Here is a 22,656-nt window from a genome sequence, read left to right as displayed (position 1 = left end):
GATCTGTTTACAGATAATATTTTTATTGAAAATGAAAATGAAAAATAGCGATGAGAGAACTAAAACATTGTAGTGTATACGCTCGAGTTTTTCAAATATTGAATCTGGTGAAACTAAAAGAAATCATTTTTCAATACACAATTCAGTACTTAACCCCAAATAAATCTTTCATTATTATGTACGTAAAAGAGTTTTGGAGAAGGATAGGTAGGGAGGGGGGTATCTTAAAGGGAACAANTGGACGCGAGGTTGCGTGATTCTTTTAACAATATCTTGAAGGTTTTGTTTTGTTTGTTATACCACAATCATGTAAATTAGCTTTAAACAGATGGAATCCATGAAATTGTAGAAAAGTAAGACGATTGTTAAACTTAAGTTATCACTTTACATAGCCTGATGAACTTGAAAAACAACATTAATTGAGCAGTGTTTACAGACCCATTTCACTCCATCAGTTAAATTTTATGTAATTGGTAAAACTTTTGTTTTTAACCAAAAATCGCACTAACTTTGATACAGTTCAACTCACCATCCTCCCGCACCAACTTTGATACAGTTCAACTCACCATCCTCCCGCACTAACTTTGATACAGTTCAACTCACCATCCTCCCGCACTAACTTTGATACAATTCAACTCACCATCCTCCCGCACTAACTTTGATCAATAGCAAATCAAACCAAGTTTAAAAAACGTGTTTTAAGATCTTCAGAATTTCTAGATTTCCAGACAAATATAGTTTTTATTCAAAACTAACCTCGTCATCCAGCCTTACACAATCAGAGCAAATCTTTGCTTTTAGTCTGTTACAGGGCACACTGTTCTAAACTGGGTCTGCTACAGGGCACACTGTTCTAAACTGGGTCTGATACAGGGCACACTGTTCTAAACTGGGTCTGCTACAGGGCACACTGTTCTAAACTGGGTCTGCTACAGGGCACACTGTTCTAAACTGGGTCTGCTACAGGGCACACTGTTCCAAACTGGGTCTTCTAAACCATATACTAAACTAGGTCTGGTACACCATATTCTAAACGGGGTCTGCTACACAATATTATAAACGGGGTCTGCTAAACCATATTCTAAACTTGGTATGTTATACCATATTCTAAACTGGGTCTGCTACAACATATCTAAACTGGGTCTGCTAAACCATATTCTAAGCTTGGTTTGTTATACCATATTCTGAATTAAAGTTTTTAAAGTCCAAATTTTTAGCAAAAATATTTTCCCCTGCCTCCATGAAAAATGAGAGCTGGATAATTTTCAATTACGGAAAATAAATGTTGAAACTGATTTAAGAGATAAAAGTTGAGCCAGGGCAGCTGAAGATAACGACCTCTATACTCAAGATATACTCCAGGTTGGTTCGTTAATTAATTTTAGGGAACAGAAGAACTTAAAGTGAGTGTTCACGAAAAATGAAAGGGGGGTATAGACTAAAGGCGAAAAATAAGCGCTTTTGATCGCTACTTATCTTACTTCTATCTGTTGCGCGTCTATAAAAAGAAAATTATTAAAAACGACTCATACCGAAGAACGTAGCGTCCATACAAATTTAGAAAGTTGCAATTTTCAACTCCGATCGTAAAAAATCAATTTAATTCTAAACGAATAATTCAGATATTACAACTAATAGTAATCGATTATTTTTCGACGCATTCGTATATAGTTGATATTTCAAACTATTTTTTATTTTTTAGTAATGTTCGAAAATCCAACACCAGCGAAATACTAACTATTTTGAAAAAAAAAATTCGGTCACTCAAGAATGTCCACAATCGGTCCAGCCGTTTGGTCAGCTATACGCAACTTATATAAATATACGAACGTCTTGTTTTATTATATAGAAGAAGAATATACGAATGCGTCGAAAAATAATCGATGACTATATGGTTGTAATATTTAAATGATTTGTTTGGAATTAAATTGATTATTTTACGATCCGAGTTGAATGATGCAACTTTCTGAATTTTTTTTGGACGCTACGTTCTTCAGCATGAGTCGTTTTTAACAATTTTCTCCTGATAGACGCAATCAGATAGAAGTATGATTTTTAGCGATCAAAAGCACTCATTTTTCGCCGTAAGCCTGTACCCCCTTTGTTTGCTTGAGTGTTTGATTGTTTGTTTGTATTTTTGTGAACTGTTTACTGATTATCAGTCTATAACCCTCCCAAAGTCTGTATCCTCCTATACCGTATCCTATGAAACATCTTTAAATATTCTTATAAAAAACTGAACAAATCTTTGTTCTTGTTAAAAATTGTAATTGTCAGGGTGCTAGGGAGAGGTTTTAAAAATACGTCAGCAGAGATATTCACCCTTGATCAAACTAAGGTTTAAAGGGATTGTAAATATCGGATATGCCTTTAGAGGGTCACTTGAATTTACATTTACAGTCCCTTTAATGATAAAAACATCTACGTTGGGTGTATAAAACACATTATTTACATTCTGGGAGATTTGGCAAACATTTTCTTTAGTTTCTGTGCAAATATTTTTTGCAAAGGTGTTAAAGTTAGACAAATATATCTATACAGTAAAATCGTAAAAGGATAAGGGTTACATCGTGTTAAAAACAATTGAGTTTAAAAACAAAAGAAACTGGTCTGTTTGAGTAACCGAACTTGTAGCTCAGAGTTTCTGTTTTAAAAAAGTGTCTACAAATTTTTCGACTTATTCCTCGAAATTTCAACTGACATTTGATATCAACTTTCACGTTTTTACTTCAGCACTGGGCTAGCTCTGCATTCAGGGGGTTTTAAGGAAATTTTTAGCTTTAAATTGGAATTTTAATGGAAGTTTTAAAATAAGTAAAGTTTTTTTTCCATGCTCTCGTCATTTTAAAAAAACTTGTAATTTTTGTGGGAAATTGAGCATTATAAATTAGAGCGTTAGAATATGTGTACAGATTTATGCAGCCGACACAGAGGAGGAAATTGTCAAAATTTATCACTTCTTCAGATTGAAAAACGACGATATCTTCCTCATGAATATTTAGGTACGGAATTAAAAAGTACCGTTGTAAATCAGGCATGTAACTGTTTTAAAAAGTATGGGGTTCGCTTTTACTTCCATAGGTATAGTCCCTTTAAGAGTTTATATTTGTGTTTGGGGGATGTGTGTGTGTGTTTTGTGAGCTAGTATAATGAGAATGAAATTGGGTAAAACATACTGCAGAACATTTTCCTATTTGAAAAGGGTCTATTTACACTGTACAATTGCTATGTCTAATGTTCATTGAACTAGTTTAAGTTCTAACTTGAGTTTAAAGCCGTCTTCCTATTTCAGATGAGTTTTCTGTTTATCACTGTGCTAACCTAAATGTTTTCTCTAACTAAATAAATGGTTTCTGATTTTCCCTGATTTTTCCTTTTTTTATATAGTAAAATATTTAGTAGACGAACTCAACTTGTTAATAACTGAAGGGGTTAAGATGTTTTGAATTAAATAATCCAGGTTTTGGTTTTTAGTAAAGATATCATTATTTCCCCTTTATCCAGGGTCCCTGGGGAGTACTCAGATTCCCGTCTACATCTTTTATCCCCTCCCCCCCTTCTACATCCTCCCCCTCCCTTCTACATCCTTCATCCCCCTTCTACATCTTTTATACTCTCCAACCCTCCCTTCTACATCCTTCATCCCCCCTTCTACATCCTTCATCCCCCCCTTCTACATCCTTCAACCCCCTCCGTTCTAAATCCTTCATCCCCGCCTTTACAATCTTCATCTTTCTCTTTGGTTTAAAAATGAAATTGTTTTATACGAAAACTAAAACTACAATAATACACGTGTTTAAATATTTGTAAAAATTATAGATTATTATCTGCAGAGTTCCATGTTAATATTCTTGTACTGTCCCTTACAATGCTTTAAGATCTATTATTAATTTCTCTCTGCAGAGTTCCATGTTGATATTCTTGTACTGTCCCTTACAATGCTCTAAGATCTATTATTAATTTCTATCTTCAGAGTTCCATGTTAATATTCTTGTACTGTCCCTTACAATGATCTAAGATCTATTATTAATTTCTCTCTGCAGAGTTCCATGTTGATATTCTTGTACTGTCCCTTACAATGATCTAAGATCTATTATTAATTTCTCTCTGCAGAGTTACATGTTAATATTCTTGTACTGTCCCTTACAATGCTCTAAGATCTACCTTGTTTATAAATCAACCTAAAGTACAGTAGAAAGATAAACATAAATAACCCGGACATAAACATAAAATAAAAAGGAGGGAAATTGAATATTTATGTCGTGTGTTTTATGCTCCAAATTTACAGAAAATATAAAAATATGAATATTTATCTACCTAGTTCATACAATGAATATATATAGTAGATAGAGCTCCGTATACCTAGTTACATTGTCCCAAAATGTCCCAAAAGCGAATCTAAATGCCAAAATCGTTTTAAATTCTATTTTTTAAAGATTCAGTTAATACAAAAATGTAATACAAATTCTAACTATCTTTCTATCTATTTATCTATCTATCTATCTATCTATCTATCTATCTATCTATCTATCTATCTATCTATCTATCTATCTATCTATCTATCTATCTATCTATCTATCTATATATCTATCTATCTATTTATCTATCTATCTATCTATCTATCTATATATCTATCTATCTATTTATCTATCTATTTATCTATCTTTCTATCTATGTGATCCCTCCCTTGAGACCCACCAGGTGTAAACCTCCACACCTATTTAGGTGAAAAATGATCTCGCTCTAGTCATACATCCTCTCCGAGTATATAGAAAGATACAATATCTTAGAGTATGGAGAATAACCCACAAAGGATGAGACTTCAGAGACGACTGTACAGAATTTATACTGCTTGTTACCTTAGAGTAATGATTCCCTGCAATTGAAAACTTGTTTCTTGTTTGCCTCATTATAGAATAAGCCATTAAAATATTATTTTCAAGGCGAAAGATTTGTTTTATGTCTTCTTATTTTTTTTGAACCCCCGAATATGTTATCATGAAAGGGAAAACCTCAGTTTGCATTTTTTTTTTAAACTTCAGATGTACTCTTTAACTTATCTTTTACTCGATATTGCATTTTTCGTTCTGTCGGGAAACGAATTTATGTAATTTGATATCAATAGAAATATTAGGTTTTATTTTTCACAAATGCACCTTATAAGAGAGCCTTTAATATATCCGATTATATTCAAAATTGAAAAATCAGATCCGAAACATATACCTACAGAGTTAAATATTCCTGAAAACATATACCCACAGAGAGAAATATTCCTGAAAACATATACCTACAGAGAGAAATATAACTGAAAACATATACCAACAGAGAGAAATATTCCTGAAAACATATACCAACAGAGAGAAATATTCCTGAAAACATATACCCATAGAGAGAAATATTCCTGAAAGCATATACCCACAGAGAGAAATATTCCTGGAAAAGAGATTTATAAATACGTAAAAACAATTTGCACATCTGTTTTAACCAAATTCTTGCATGACAATATCAAATAAATAAAAACTTTTTTTCGTGATTGAAATAGTTATCATATTACACACTTTTCACACCTTGCTTGCAAAACTTCTGAGATTGGAATAGATAGATTAATGAAACATCTAAATATGAAATTGGACTGTCGAGTCCGATTGGCTAATATTTTTTATTTTATCTCACATGTCCCCAGGTCAAATTTATGGCTATTGAAGTTGAAAAGCTTTGCTTAAAAAAGGTTGATTTTCAAGCATGTTGGAAATCTATATATGCTAACAGAAAAATCCGCGAATTTCTTATTTTTACGCTGTATGAAGAAAAACTGGCAGCTTGAATAGCAACATTTTAAGTCTAAAGTTGATACGTAATATATAGAAAGGGGCGCTTAGTGCCCGCCTGCAAGCCTTGTAGTTTAAAAATACTAGAAGTTGGAATTAAAAAAAAAATATTCTTAGAATAAACAAATTGAGTTTTCAAAGGGGCAAAAAGTGTTTCTTTTTAAAATTCTCCCCCGGCCCCCTCAATCCATAAGCTAATTGCCTTGTAATTACAACACTTCAACAGCGCAATTAACAGTTAATTATTCTATAAACAGATTTATTTATTCAAATATCTCATTCTTANCCCCTACACAGCAATTACGCTACCCCCCCCACTCCCCAAAGTTCTACTCTAACCCCCTTTATCTAGAAAATAAAGCATCACTATAGTATAAATATTGTATACCTTATATATAAACCCTAAATAGCCTGAGGTGTTTACTGAACAATAACGTATGTAAAGGGTGTCTCAAGATTAACGTTTCCTCAGATAATCATCACATTTTCAGACGCTTTCTCTAATTACTTTTATGTCTGTGTCATTTTCATAAAAATAACAATAAAAAACTTTTATTTTAATATACCTATGTCATTGCAACCAGATGTCGATGACCTTTGCTATTTCAAATGGTTAACGTTATAACTCTCAAAGGTCTAACGTCATCTGGTAGGGATTTATGTTTACTATGAAGTAATCAGTTCTTTTACCATGCTTAAAATTTTTTTCGTAATTCATAATCATTTCAAGTCTATTTATATTGTTAAAGGAATTACAAATAGAACTGAAAAATAAACATTTTGTTTAAACAAAAAATAACTTGCGGTCTAATCAATTTCCTTACTTGAATTTAGACTCACTTTGTAATCTTTCCTGGCATATGCCATATTTAAAATTAAAAAAAGGCTGAGAACACAAAATTTCTGCTTTTTAAATTAATTTTTTAAAAGGCTTTATGAGGATTTAAACAATATCTGTATCTGTATCTGCAAATTGTAACTATCCTTCTAGTATTTTGAGGATTTAAACAATATTTGTATCTGTATCTGCAAATTGTAACTATCCTTCTAGTATTTTGAGGATTTAAACAATATCTGTATCTGCATCTGCAAATTGTATCTATTTTCCTAGTATTTTGAGGATTTAAACAATATCTGTATCTGTATCTGCAAATTGTATCTATTTTCCTAGTATTTTGAGGATTTAAACAATATCCGTATCTGTATCTGCAAATTGTGTCTATTTTCCTAGTATTTTGAGGATTTAAACAATATCTGTATCTGTATCTGCAAATTGTATCTATTTTCCTAGTATTTTGAGGATTTAAACAATATCTGTATCTGTATCTGCAAATTGTAACTATGCCACTAGTATTTTGAGGATTTAAACAATATCTGTATCTCTATCTGTATCTGCAAATTGTATCTATTCTCCTCGTATTTTGAGGATTTAAACAATATCTGTATCTGTATCTGTATCTGCAAATTGTATCTATTATCCTCGTATTTTGAGGATTTAAACGATATATGTATTTGTATCTGTATCTGTATCGGCAAATTATATCTATTCTACTCGCATTTTGCTTCTAATAGTTGTGCTTTCTTCTCACGTTTCCTTTTTCTTCATATTTATTTTCCTTTCTCGATAGTTTTCTGGAATTTGCTAGAAGTTGCTAAACTTGGAAGGAGTTGGGTTTCTGCAAGTTTCTGCAAACACTTCTTTAAGTTTGCACAAACTTATTGTATAATTTCTGTGCCAATTCGGTACACAACTTTGCAACTTTGCAACTTTGCAACGCATGTGTAAAAACTTTTCTTTCGTTAGCTTTTAGTATTTGAATAATATTTCTTTAGATATATGAAAACATAGTTTATAGCTTTAAGAAAAAAAGTATGTTATTTGTAAATTACTAATGCATGACAACAGTTTGTCATGCAAAAGAGTATAGAATTTTAAACCTTTTTCAAATTTTATGTTATTCCAACCGTTTTATTGTGGTCTTTTTGAGTAAACAATTTTAATTGATTTTCCAATATTTTGATCGAATTTGATGATAATAATATTTTTGAGTGATATTTTATTTTTCCCGGATTTCAATTGTGAGCATTTGTGTTTTCAGGAAGGAACTTAAAATATGCTCTTTTAAACCAACTGCAGGGAGGAACTAAAATATGCTCTTTTAACCCAACTACAGGAAGGAACTTAAAATATGCTCTTTTAAACCAAATGCAGGGAGGAACTAAAATATGCTCTTTTAAACCAACTACAGGAAGGAACTTAAAATATGCTCTTTTAAACCAACTGCAGGGAGGAACTAAAATATGCTCTTTTAAACCAACTACAGGGAGGAACTTAAAGTATGCTCTTTTAAACCAACTGCAGGGAGGACCTTAAAATATGCTCTTTTAAACCAACTACAGGAAGGAACTTAAAATATGCTCTTTTAAACCAACTGCAGGGAGGAACTTAAAATATGCTCTTTTAAACCAACTGCAGGGAGGAACTTAAAATATGCTCTTTTAAACCAACTGCAGGGAGAAACTTAAAATATGCTCTTTTAGAAGTGAATAAAATGCTCTCGCTAAATTTTCTTCCTCCAAGTAATTTTATATATTTTTAATGATAAAACTAAATATTTCCTGTATTTTATGTTCATTATAACAATCAAACAATCCTGTTCCTATCAGTCGTCAAATTAATCACATTCTGATATTCTGATAATAGTTCTAGACTAACTTCATCAATTACAAATATTTTATTTTTAGAATGCGTTTTGTGACTTTTGAGACCCTTTAGAATTTTACTATAATCTCTCTTATATATTTTCCCATTCATTAAACATCATTAAAAGGATTTACAGTTTATTGAAAGAACAGGGGGGGGGTAGACAATTCTTAACCATTCCTAACTATTTATCTGATCTAGCAAATATGTCAACCCCAACCTAACAAACTAAAACCAACTCAACATCCATAGTTTTCCCCAAAACAATAAATATCCCAAAAATGTTGTTGGTTAAAAAATGTTTACTCTCCAACATAGCTTTTTACCCGTTCATAAGTATACACTTACTCTGAACTCTAGGACATGAAAACATAAAACTCAAAACTAAAAAACACAAAAACTCAAAACTCAGAACATTAAAACATAAAAATTCAAAACAATTTCTGTTTTTGAATTTTTTCCAGAAGAATAATAACCCCAAAAAAATTTGGTCACCAATATACGTTTTTACCCTTTAATATATACGTATTTTCAGAACCATTTTATCAATCATTAAACAAATTTAAAACATCAAAACTCAAACAAATTAAGTTTTTTTCATCACTTGCTTTTCAGAAGAATAGCATCCAAAAAATATTTTCTCCCCAGTATATCTTATTAACCTGAATTTCTCTAAACTATTTTACAGATCATTCAGTTTCATCATGAGGAACTCTGAAACTTTATTAGGAACCATACAGATCATTCGGTTTCATCATGAGGAACTCTTAAACTTTATTAGGAACCATACAGATCATTCAGTTTCATCATGAGGAACTCTTAAACTTTTTAGGAACCACTCCAAGTTTAGCTAAGATGGTTCTAAGGATCGAAAACTAAGAAACAAGGAAATTTAAATTATCAGCGCCCATTTGAACCATGTTGGAACCTTTTCAAGACTTTAAGGGACAGTATTTACTGTAAGCATAATTTCAAGCGACCCTGTCTGCAAATATGACAATGCCCTAATCACAGTGGCACCCTGAATGTAAGAATTATAAATCAATATTATAATATTCTTGCCATCATTGCAGGGAGTCATTTGAAATTACGCTTACAGTCCCTTTAAGTATAAAAAAGAGCCCATTAATAAAATGAAGCCTTTAGAGCCCATTTTTTTAAATATGTTATTCATCTAAAATCCTATTTAATTCCTGAGAACCCATTTGAAGTCATCTATCAGAGCCCTTTTTTGACCTTTTTTGTATATGTCTGGATCCTGGTACTTAAACAACTATTCTTTAACTTCGTGTCTTCAGATAGTAATCTAGTCCGTTATAGGACAACCATTCTAGGAGATAGATAGAGATAGATGGATAGATAGATATTCAGACAGATAGATAGATAGATAGATAGATAGATAGATAGATAGATAAATAGATAGATAGATAAATAGATAGATAGATAGATAAATAGATAGATAGATAGATAGATAGATACATAGATGGATAGATAGATACATATATATATATATATATATATATATTAGACAGATATATATACAGATAGATTGGCAGAGAGACAGATGCATATATAGATTAATTGGCAGATACATATACAGATAGATTGACAGATAGACAGATAGATATACAGATAGATTAACAGAAAGAGAGATGCATACACAGATAGATTGACATATAGAAAGATACATATACGGATAGATTGACAGATAGATTGACAGATAGACAGATATATATACAGATAGATTGACAGAAAGAGAGATGCATATACAGATAGATTGGCAGATACATATACAGATAGATTGACAGATAGAAAGATACATATACGGATAGATTGACAGATAGATTGACAGATAGACAGATATATATATACAGATAGATTGACAGAAAGAGAGATGCATATACAGATAGATTGACAGATACATATACATTATTGACATAAAGACAGACAAATGAACGAGTAATATCCGTGTCTGTGTATTAGACATATACATTATGCACAGACACATAGACAGATTTTATAATTATACAGACAGATAAACGGATAGACTTAACAGTTTTATTTATAAATCTATAGACAAAGTGTTTCGTCGTCCTATTAGGACTGATCACTATGGCTCAATTCATCAGTTTTTGATTTTGCAATTTGCGGGGCTTGAGCACTCTGTAATTAATAATTAATAAGTAATTCCAGATGGATAAATAGATGGAAAGATGGACAGATAGACATTTGTATTATACTTAGACAGATCATCATAAAGACGGATAGATCGACAGATAAACATATACACTGTCAGTTATCAGAAAGACAGACATATAAATATATTGTTTTAAACCGTACTTGTTTAAAAAAAGGGTCAATTGACGCACAGATCTTTAGAAAAATGGAAATTATTTCGCTAAAAATGATTTCATGTTCGAGAAAATTACCAGAACAAATAGAGTTGAACAATTACCATTATACTTAAACTTAAAATAATCTGCGGTTTTTCCTATTTCCTCAATTGGTTTTAGACCATGATGTAATTCTAGAGCTTCTCTTATCGATGTTCTGCATATAGATACCAAATCTATGTTATAAATTTAGATCAATTATACCATCGATGTTATAAATAAAGATCAATAATACCATCAATGTTGTAAATATAGAGCAAGTATACCATCGATGTTATTAATTTAGATCAATTATACGCATATATGTTTTAAATATAGATCAACTATACCATCGATGTTATAAATATAGATCAAATATATCATCGATGTTGTATATATAGATCAATTATCTTATCTATGATATAAATATAGATCAACTATATCATCAATGTTATAAATATAAATCAAGTATACCATCAATGTTATAAATATAAATCAAGTATACCATCGATGTTATAAATATAAATCAAGTATACCATCGATGTTACTAACCATCGATTTTCTAAACAAAGAACAAATATATTATCGATGTTACAAATATAACCAATAAAGATCACATGAATAAAGATAAATTCGATTAAGTTTACCATTAATGGTTTTAATTTAGAAAAACTTTACCATCGTTAAAATATAACTTACCAATAAATATTTTACATGATGCTATACATTACAATAAACTCTTAGTTACGATTGTCCTGAAATAATATTTGGCAATCTAGACCTATCATGTCGTTGGTTGAAGTTTACACAACGCAGAGCGGGGAACCTTTGTAACATTTTTTCATTGGAATTTCGTGCACTCAATAGTTTGAACTGCAATTATGCTGGAGAATTATTAGTTTATGTTCTCCAGCTGATTGAAGGGGTAGAGCTAGAGCTTAAAGAGACTGTTACAGTTATCTGTAAAGGAACTGTTGTTATATTTTCAAGTGACCCCCCATTTAAAGGGGGCATGCATTCCCTTTGAAATCTTTAACGTATCATTAATGGGGAACACATTGCATTTGTCTAGCTTGTAAAGTGTTTAATTCTAACCATTTCATCCATACTTTCTGCAGCTAAAAGCACAAGTCAATCAAAATTGAAAAAAATCTATTTTCAGATAGAAAAAGCATAGATATCTCATCCGTTCTTGATTGAATAAATCCTTACTTACGTCTACAGGTAACAGCCAAAAAAGTCCGTGGAAAAAAGTCCTAAAATTTCACACTGAAAAAGTCCTGTGGAAAAAAGCCCTTTTATTAAAAAGTCTCCGGAAATAAAGTCCTCCTAATTCGAGACTTTATTTTCTAGGACTTTTTTTCTGGTTTTAGTATGATTTTATACAAAAAAGTCCTTGGAAAAAAAGTCAAGTGAAAATGCATGATTCACAATTCTAGGTTTTTCTTTTCCTCGGATTTCTTTTCTTCAGGACTTTTTTCTGAGACTTTATTGGAAGCCCCCACACTTTTTTAGGAAAAAAAGTCCCAGGAATCCAAAACACAGGACTTTATTTCCAGTGACATTTTTTCCAAGGACTTTTGAAAATTCGGACTTTTTTTCCAAAGTTTTTATTTACAGAAACTTTTTTTCCCGGGACTTTCTTACATAGATTCCCGGCTACAATCCCTCTAAACCCTACAATCCCTCTATTTAGAAGATGTCATGAAAGGGTTTCCGAGATTACTCTTTTAACTAAGTCTATGGAAGAAAACATCATCATTGGACAAGTTTCAGAGACTTTATCGGATACTTGTTTGCCTCGCGATTTGAACATTTTAACGTTTCCATCAACATCAACTTAATTTTTTTTTGCTCGAGCAATTTTGGTAACGTTTTCGTCAAATTCGTTTTTGCACAAAATAACGTGAAATTTGTCAAAATTGTGTGCAAATTTGCTTGCAATAGAAACCTAAATTTTCAATAGGCTCGTTTACACGAAAAGATGTTTGAATTCTGTCTGTGCATAATTAAATGTTTGCGAATCTTTAACGCTAAAATTGAAGATAACGAATTACGCAAAATGCAGCTGCCTTTGTTTTATTTACTTTTTTAATTACAAAGTCTTATCGGGTTAAAATGTTTTTTTCAAATTTTACTAAATTAATGTCGAACAATTTATCACTGTATCAATATAATAGAAAATTAGTATTTAAATAGTTAGCCCCAAACAGTTATATCTAAATGTTCCAATTTTTTCTTTCATTTTTTTTATCCGGGAAAACAGGGTTAATTTAGTTTCTCCTTTGTTTAGATATTTGCATGAAAGGTTTCGTGATTCTCAAGTTTTATTTATTGGTGTAATAAGATTTGATAGTTTAGTTGGAAACTTAAAATATTTCTGTATGTATATAGATGTTTCCATATTTTTAGATGGATATAGATGTTGCAATATTTCTGTATGTATATATATTTATATAAATATAAAGTAGTAATCTCTTTTTGTTTTTCTGTCTGATCATAACTCAAGAAACCTCTGGACCGATTTGCCTCAAATTTTGATTGGGGAACTTGGGAGAACCACGGGAATGTTCTTGATTTGGTTTTAAGATTTTAAGTTAAGTGGGTCGACTTTTATAGAGAAATATATCTAAAATCGTAATGTAAGACCAAGCGCGGATAAACGGCAGGTATAAACATGAGTAACCTGGGCAACGCTGGGTTTCCAAGCTAGTACTGTAAAACATAACCCATGATATATTGACGAAGTATTAATCTTGGTCTATTTCAGTTGGCTTTGCACCGTTCATAGCATTTTTTTTCTCTTCAATAATTTGGACATGTTATGATTTTACAATTAGAAATGTTATTTTTTGGATTTTATAAAAATCAAATAATGTGTTGTGCCAAACCCTTACCTGACCTCCTTCCCCCTCTCTATACCGTGACTAAACCTTGCCCCCCCCCCACCTCTCATATATGAAGACCCCTTCTCTCCTATACATGCTGTGACTGGAATTTGTTTACATACACTGCAACCTGTTATATGTTAGCAAACAAGAAAAAATACAATATTAAATGTAGAGGGTACAGGGTTAACCACAAAAGATGTAACTTTAATAACGACCTAAAACTTATTTGATATAGCATATCTTTAGGATAGCTATTTATTCTTGTAACTTTATTAATAGGATGGTTGTTGTAATTTTACAAGTGACCCTACGGCCTCCAGTTTAACGCGTTTCATACCAGAATTTACAGAGGTACCCAGTTAAATCGTCTCAGCAAAAATGTCGGATATTCCTGTTTTTCTGTCTGAAATTTATTATTTTTAATTGAGGTTTCTTTCGGTAAGTGGTTATTATGGATTTTTGCATAAGAGACAGAGGAGGATAAGGTTTAAATAGATATCTTCACCATGAAAAGACTGAATGAAGTCTGCTCAGTCGTCTTCTGCAAGTCTTTTTGCTTTATGGGTAAACAGTCCGTAAAATGTTAGCTTTATAAACTGCATATATTAACTTATACATTATAATCTTTCTAGAAAATTAAGTAAGTCGTGGGAACAAAAATTAGAGATAAAGAAAAAAGTTTCAATTTCCACAAGTTCCAGGAAAACTTGTCACTGAAAATAGAGCCCTGCGACTTTTTCAATGATTTTTATATAAATTGTTAATCCAACATTGACCAGCCCCCATGTGAGTGTTTTTTTTTTGCTGCTACATTTCCGTTCTAAAATATGCATTTTCACCTATTTTAGGACTTTATTTCCGAGGACTTTCTTATATACAATCGTACTGAGACAAGAAAAATGGTTCTATAAAATTAAGTCTTAAAACATATCCTAGAGGAGCCTAAATAACTTTGGTTTGCTCCTATTATTATTTGAATTTAATGATTGATAATATTATTTACACATGTTCGTATCACATTACAGAAGTTACTTAGGCTCCTCTGGGATATCGTCGTTTTCAGATTGATTGCGTATTTGCTGAACAAGATCCGTTTAAATCTACGATTTTTATATGCAATTTTATATATATAAAGTTTACTATAAATTTGACACAGTTTTACATTAATTTCTCGAGACAGGAACATCAGATAGAACTCTTACGGGTCTAGATCAACTCCTAAAATGCTTAGATTTCAGCCTATACCCCCTGTCGTATGTTCCTTTACAGTCCCTTTAAGTATAAAAAGTGATGTTGGTTATTGTGGATTATCAAATAATTAAAGAATTTATGAAAATGACGGTATATGTACATAAATACTAATTTAATTAATATTGGTAACTTATAAACAATTAAAAATCATGAAAAAAAGTCTTAATAACCGAAAAATAAGTTTTAAATTGGATTTGCATTGAACTCTAACTTTTGTATAAACGTGATTAAAATGTGAATTTCTTATTTCCACTAAATATACATATTGACATTTTCAAGCACAAAATGATGCATGCAGAGTTTGAAGAAAATTACTTAATTAGAATTTTACTCAAATATTCCAAGGAAATAGTTGTAGCAAATGCTGCTGTACATTTTACACAATGCAAAGTGCACAGTGTTCAGTGTACAGTGTACAGTGTGCAATGTGCAGTGTAAATGTACACTAATGTAATTTGTACAACTTAATTATGTCCTAACATTAACTATTGTTCCGGTTGCAAAAGAGGACGCATTTATGCGAATTCACTGTTTAGGATTCCAAAATGGGGACGCAAATAAGAATGACAATATTGTGGACGCACAAAAATGTGACATGCAAATATACAGTGGTGTCATTAAATCTGTGAATTCGAAAGACAAATGTTAGACTCAAGTAATGATTTTAATCAGTCAAATGCAGATTGCAGATTGTATAGAATGAAACATAACAATTGTGCACATACCCGTTTCCATGCTTTGCATGCTACTAGTAGAACTATATGATAACATACAACATTGCTTAAATAGCGTCTCCCTTTTCCACAGTTTAACTGGTTCCCACTGTCTCTACATCTTAGCTTCACTTCTTGTGCGTTATTAAAAAAGAAAGCGAATTTCTTAAATTTAAAAAGCTATATTTTCAAATCTTTGTAATATTAGTTGTTCTTGGTGTTTTGAATGTTCCTGATTGTCATTATGTTAGTGATGTTAATGATGTCCTTTTTGATGTTCTTGAGCTTTGTTCATGATCTTCTACATCTGGATTTAAGATCTTCGATTGAACTTCGTAAATCCATAATTTCATCATCCTGAATAAAGATAGAAAAGAAGTACTTTTGAAAAAGAAAATATCATTTCTTTTTGCAGGTATGTACACCATACTTCAACACGAATTCATAAATTTTTTAATAATTTTTTGCATTTTTTGTTAGAGCTTGGAAGGTATTAAGGTAGGTTGGTAGGTATAGGTGGGAAGGGGGATTAAGGTAGAAAGTAGGAAGTAAAAGGTAAGCAAGTCGGGAGTTATGTCTGTAGGTAAGTAGGTAGGTACGTGGGAAAGGAGGTATAGTTAGGTAATAAAAGACAAAAAGTCAAGCAGGTCAGGAGAGAGGTAGTTAGGTAGGAAGGTAGGAAGGTAGGTAGGTAGGTAGGTAGGTGGAAAGGGAGGTGTAGATAGTTAGTAAACGGAAAGATGGTAGGGAGAAAGGTAGGTCAACAGGAATGTTAGGTTACTATTGGTATGTATGGTAATTAAAAGGGTAGGTAGGTAGGTAGGTAGACATGAAGGAAGGAATGAAGGTAGGTGTAAGGTACCTGGTGTTTTATTATAGATTTCTGGTTGGTAAATTTATCCATCCACTCCATTCTATCATCCTCATACACCTAATAGTGGTACTGATACCGATACCGTTATTGATACCGATACCGATACGGGATACCCATACCCATACCCATACCGATACCGATACTGAAACCGATATCGATGCCGATATCGATACCGATACCGATATTGATACCTATATTGATACCGATACCGATACCGATACTGATACTGATACTGATACTGTTACTGATACTGATACTGATACTGATACTGATACTGATACTGATACTGATACTGATACTGATGCTGAAAAAAACAATAAAAATAACTATAATATTAAATTAACCTGACATTTCTCTTTCATTTCTCCTGTCCTTCTTCTTACTCTGCGAACCTTTGTTAAAAATAAAAAAATAACAGGGGTTTCACAAATGATAATCCTTCAAAGACGACTTTAGGATCATATTTAGTTTTTTATTGTTTATTATTTATTACACATATATCAATGATTTGATGAGGCTAGAGGCATATTCTTAATCTGTGTCATTTATTATTATTCACAAGATTATATTTAAAGGGGCTGTTTACAACTTTAATTAATTTTAAGTCAATTTCCATTTCACAACTTTAAATCTTCTTAGGACAAAAGTGATGAATATTTCCATGTTTTCTAAAACTTAATTATTTTCATGCAAAAGCGTTTTCTGTGTTGAAGGGCCTTGCGTATTTACGCAGTAGAGGCAAAGAAGGAAACTTTTCTATTTAGAAAAACGAAGATATCTTCCTCATTTTCAGATCTCTGTACTACTATTTTGCTGTTTACCTGAGCCTTTAGTTTTGCAGGAGGTAGGCTCACCCAGGGAGAAACATCCTAGCATACAGGGTGTCCCACGAAACATGACAGTTGGTGAATAGTTTGAAATATCTTGTTTGGCAGACGTATTATAGTTAAATTGATTTCAAAGTAAAATATATTTTAATAAAAGACTTTTTAACTAAATAAACTGCACAAAAAGTCTTGGATATCTAATAAAGTATATTTAAGAAGACATTCAAAACTATTCACCTACTGTCATGTTTCGTGGGACACCCTGTAGTTTAATTAGTTTCATCGAGGTTGCGTGATTAAAAGAAAAATAGAAAGAGAGGTTTCGTGTGTTTTTCAGAATTTGTTTTTTAACAATATCTTAATTGCAATGTTTAACTTAATTGCCGTATAAATACGAGAACAGAAGACGTTCATTATGAAATTTACGATGTAGTGAGAACGCAATCGTTTCATAAAATTTTTATTATAGTAGCAGTGCAGTGTCCCCATCCGTAATCATACACTTTCATGCAAGTTTTCGTATCACATTGTTTGGAACACCAAAGTAGCATCACATATCTAGTTTAGTTTTAGGACATTTAATAACATTCAGATGTTCAAAACATAGAAAAAACACTCTCATTAGAAGTTTTGAAATCATTAAACTCACATTCCTCATATGTGGAATGATTCCTGAGTTTACCTTAATAAACTGCCAGAGTTTTGATGTTTCTTTATTAAACATTCTTCTCTCCTGTTCATCAGCCAGGGAGTAGTGGGAGTCTAAATATATAGAGGGTGGTAGGAGTCTAAATATATAGACTATAGAGGGTAGTAGGAGTCTAAATATATAGAGGGTAGTAGGAGTCTAAATATGTAGAGTGTAGTAGGAGTCTAAATATATATAGATGGTTGTAGGAGTCTAAATATATAGAGTGTAGTAGGAGTCTAAATATATAGCCTATAGAGGGTAGTAGGAGTCTAAATATATAGAGGATAGTAGGAATCTAAATATATAGAGGGTAGTAGGAGTCCAAATATAAAGAGGGTAGTAGGAGTCTAAATTTATAGACAATAGAGGGTAGTAGGAGTCTAAATATATAGAGGTTTATAGTGGGAGTCTAAATATATAGAGGGTTATAGAGGGAGTCTAAATATATAGAGGATTATAGTAAGAGTTTAAATATATAGAGGGTTATAGTGGAAGTCTAAATATATAGAGGGTTATAGTGGGAGTCTAAATATATAGAGGGTTATTGTGGAAGTCTAAATATATTGAGGGTTATAGCGGGAGTCTAAATAAATAGAGGGTTATAGCGGGAGTCTAAATAAATGGAGGGTTATTGTGTGAGTCTAAATATATATAGGGTTATAATAGGAGTCTAAATATATAGAGGGTTATAGTAGGAGTCTAAATTTATAGAGGGTTAAAGTGGGGAGTCTAAATATAAAGAGGGTTATAGTAGGAGCCTAAATATATAGAGGGCTATAGTAGGAGTCTAAATATATAGAGGGTTATAGTGGGAGTCTAAATATATAGAGGGCTATAGTAGGAGTCTAAATATGTAGAGGGTTATGGTAGGAGTCTAAATATATAGAGGGTTATAATAGGAGTCTAAATATAAAGAGGGTTATAGTAGGAGTCAAATTATATAGATTATAGAGGGTTATAGTAGGAGTCTAAATATATAGAGGGTTATAGTGGGAGTCTAAATATGTAGAGGGCTATAGTAGGAGTCTAAATATATAGAGGGTTATAGTGGGAGTCTAAATATATGAAGAGTTATAGCAGGAGTCTAAATATATAAAGGGTTATAGTAGGAGTCTAAATATATAGAGGGCTATAGTGGGAGTCTAAATATAATAGAATAGCAATATAAATCGTGAATCTTAGCTTGAAAACATGGGGGGAATATATTTTCTTGAAAAATCATTTTCCCCAGAAGTCTCTCAGTTTTTTTTCTCTCGCTGAAGTAGGAAAAAAATGACTTTTCGGAGAAAAGTATGAAAAAGGAAAAAAAAACTTGCTTTTTGATGTTTAATTTTTCTCCCACTCCCCCAATTTCAAGTATCACCTCTTCCCCCCTAGGAGGCTGTGTGTGTGTAGTTTTAAAAGTTATACACCCCTGCCTTTAAATATATATTCTCTATTCTGACCAATATATCCTGTATCCTAACCTATATATATCCCATATCCTAACCTATGTAAAAGACAGGGATATCCTCTCTAGTATCCAGAATATCTTTCAGCATCTCAATTATCTGATCTGTATATCTAAAAAAATTCAAACTTTGTTTTTTATTTATTTTTGTTTTTAAAGGTTTTTACGTTATTTTTTTACCTTTTTTTGTTGACTCTTCTGTTATCCCTATCCTCCTCTGCGGCTGCACTAAAATCAGATTTTTGTTAAAAAAAAGACAGAAAAGTTATGAATATAAAAATGATTCAAAGAAGTTTCGAGTAAGGTTTCGACTCCAGTGAAATTGAAATCCCTCTCCTTGTCTCCAGTGGAATCAAAATCTTACTATTAACTTCCGTGAATCATGAAAAATAGTGGTTAACCTGAAAGACCAAAATGATATAACCACTGCCAAGTTTTTAGTGACATTACCAAGAAGACGACCAACAGCACTGAAATAATAATAATTTCCTACAGATTTCCTGCATTTTACAGTGTCTTAAATGTAATTTTTTCTCGAAAATCCATGAACATATATGATGATGTTTTACAGTGATAACCAGAAAATATATTGTTGTGGTCTTCTTTTATCTTTTAAAATTTTATAGTCTTAAATAGAACTCAACAGTAAAAAGCCAAGATTGAGTGGAATAATGAAGCATGGTTGCACACAAACTATATTTACATTATAAAGATACAAACGATTAGTGTTGGACCACCTAAAATTGATCTAAATACACATAATGCCAATATATTTCCATTCAACTCCTCTGATCAGATACTCTGTGCTAACTGACGAGGTTTTTGGGGATCTGGGAACAAGATGGCCGATGATACTGCTTTTTTCCCCGGCTAGATAAATGCCGCTTCACTCCTTTCTTCAGCATCAATCATACCCAAGCTCCGCCCTTTAAACTGCCCTTTAATAGCTACCAACTTGATATTTCCAGATAAAAATATCCTTGCTAGCCTAGCCTGTCTTGTACTAAGGCTGCAAACATAATCGGGGTTCAATATCCTCTTGGACTGGGTCTAGATTGTTTGGCTTTAATCTTGGATTGCATTTGCTAGGCTTTATTTCTTCGACTGGGAGCAATTAACTGTATGATACTATATACGCATTGGAGAACCCTTGGTTGGGTTTGCAATTTATCAAAAGTGTGTTAGAGATATTGTTACTTATAAAACTGATTTTTTTCTAAAAATGTGCCCTTAACAATTTCAGAAATATGTCAAGTAACACAATTTGACAGAGATATTTTTTAACAAAGATATAAAAATGAACATTGCATATTTATACTTTTATCTTTTTTTACCATAAAAATTATCATTTTGTAAAGAATTGAGGACATGCAGGGTGTCCTACGAAACATGACAATAGCAAGATGACTTAAATGACGTCTTTGAACTTTGAATTTATTTGTGACATTCAGTTGTCAACCTACTTTCATGTCATGACATTTCCAAAATGTGGTCTGCTGTTTTTGTGCTGTCAATATTACCGTCGATATTAATAACTTTGTTTGATTTCAATTTGATCAAATAAACGAGAATTGTCGAAAATTGAACGAAATTCTTCTCAGTTAATATGCAATATTTGAAGCACAAAACAGGTAGACGGCATTTTGGAAATGCCAAGAGTACTTTGGTAATTTGTGATTAATAAATCTAGAATTTTACTTCTAAAATCGTCTTGCTACTCACATGTTTTGTGAGACACCTCGTATCTTAAAATATATATTTTCAACAACCAAATCAACCTAACCTGGTAAGGCGGTTCCATACTATAAAGAAAATTGTGATTGCTCATAAAATGAAATGAAAAATTTTTGTCTTACGCAAGAGATCGGGCGAGTTCTGTGCTCATCCTGTCCTTATATCTGAATACCAGGACAAACCCATTCACTTCTTCTATCTAAAAATTTAGGGTTAAATATAGGACTCATCCTGTCCTTATATCTAAATACCAGGACAAATCCATTCACTTCTTCTATCTAAACATTACATGGTTAATATAGAAGTTCTATACTCATCCTGTCCTTGTTTCTAAATACCAGGACAATTCCATTCACTTCTTCTATCTAAACATTAAGGGTTAAATTTAGGACTTATCTTGTCCTTATATCTATATACCAGGACAATTCCATTCACTTCTTCTATGTAAACTTTACAGTTCTGTACTCATCCAGTCCTTATATCTAAATACTAGAACAAACCCACATGGAAGTTCAAAAAATGAGAACATTATTTTTAGCAGAATAAAAATATGAAAGGTACTGCATGGTTGGCAATTTTTACATGTACTGTACATTTTCACCTCTGCTAGTGTCCAAACCATATCTTCAAGCTGTTGTACACTGCTGTTAAATCCAGGAGTATCAACTATTGTTACTCCAGGGCTGCCTTCACGTCCTGAAATTGGAAAATATTAAATGTCGTTTTCCAGGTAAATATCGTCTTCTGACTAAATGTCGTCTTGAAACAAATTGAAATCTAGAATTCAAACATTGAATAAATGACTAGAAGTGGAGGCTATTAACAACCACCCTTTCGCAAGCGGATAGCTGTTATCCTAACATCGGATAGCGGTAAAGGGCACATGAAATGCTTGTACAGCCTTTATTAAATAATAAAAAAAGGTGAAAATACTTTTCAACATAGAAAAAAGGGTCCTTAAAAATAATTTGCAATTTTTTTTGCATTATCTTTATGTTAGGATAACGGTAATAACCGTACTTAATGCGCTATCCGAAAATTGTTAAACATAGGCATGCACTAATGCATTATCCTAATTTCCATAATTTATAGGATAAGGCATTGTATAGGAAATACAGAATACTGGAAACAAGATAAAGGATACTAGATACTGGATACAGGATACTAGATACAGGATACTGGATACAAGATACAGGATACTGAATACAGAATACTGGATACATGATACTGAATACAAGATACTGAATACAGGATACTGGATACTACAGGAAGGGTACTGGATACAGGATACTGGATACAGGATACTGGATACAGGATACTG

The 22,656-nt window shown here is 32.0% G+C and overlaps 1 protein-coding gene across 1 annotated transcript; it reads right to left on the bottom strand.

Moving 5' to 3' along the window:
- Positions 1–15,921: 15,921 nt before the first annotated feature.
- LOC111700927 (uncharacterized) lies at positions 15,922–22,031 on the bottom strand (the record flags this gene model as incomplete). Its single annotated transcript, XM_023472011.1, is given in 10 exon segments — positions 15,922–16,116; positions 16,622–16,690; positions 16,978–17,025; positions 17,455–17,502; positions 18,143–18,222; positions 19,641–19,714; positions 19,782–19,829; positions 20,003–20,071; positions 21,458–21,534; positions 21,937–22,031. Coding segments are annotated over 10 exon segments (674 nt in total), but the record flags the coding sequence as incomplete, so codon positions are not given.
- Positions 22,032–22,656: the final 625 nt, after the last annotated feature.

The sequence above is a fragment of the Eurytemora carolleeae genome, unplaced genomic scaffold, assembly GCF_000591075.1.
Source record: "Eurytemora carolleeae unplaced genomic scaffold, Eaff_2.0 scaffold286, whole genome shotgun sequence".
NCBI lineage: Eukaryota > Metazoa > Arthropoda > Copepoda > Calanoida > Temoridae > Eurytemora > Eurytemora carolleeae.
The sequence above is the reverse complement of the archived record's forward strand: the minus strand, read 5'-3'. Positions and strand labels throughout refer to the sequence as shown.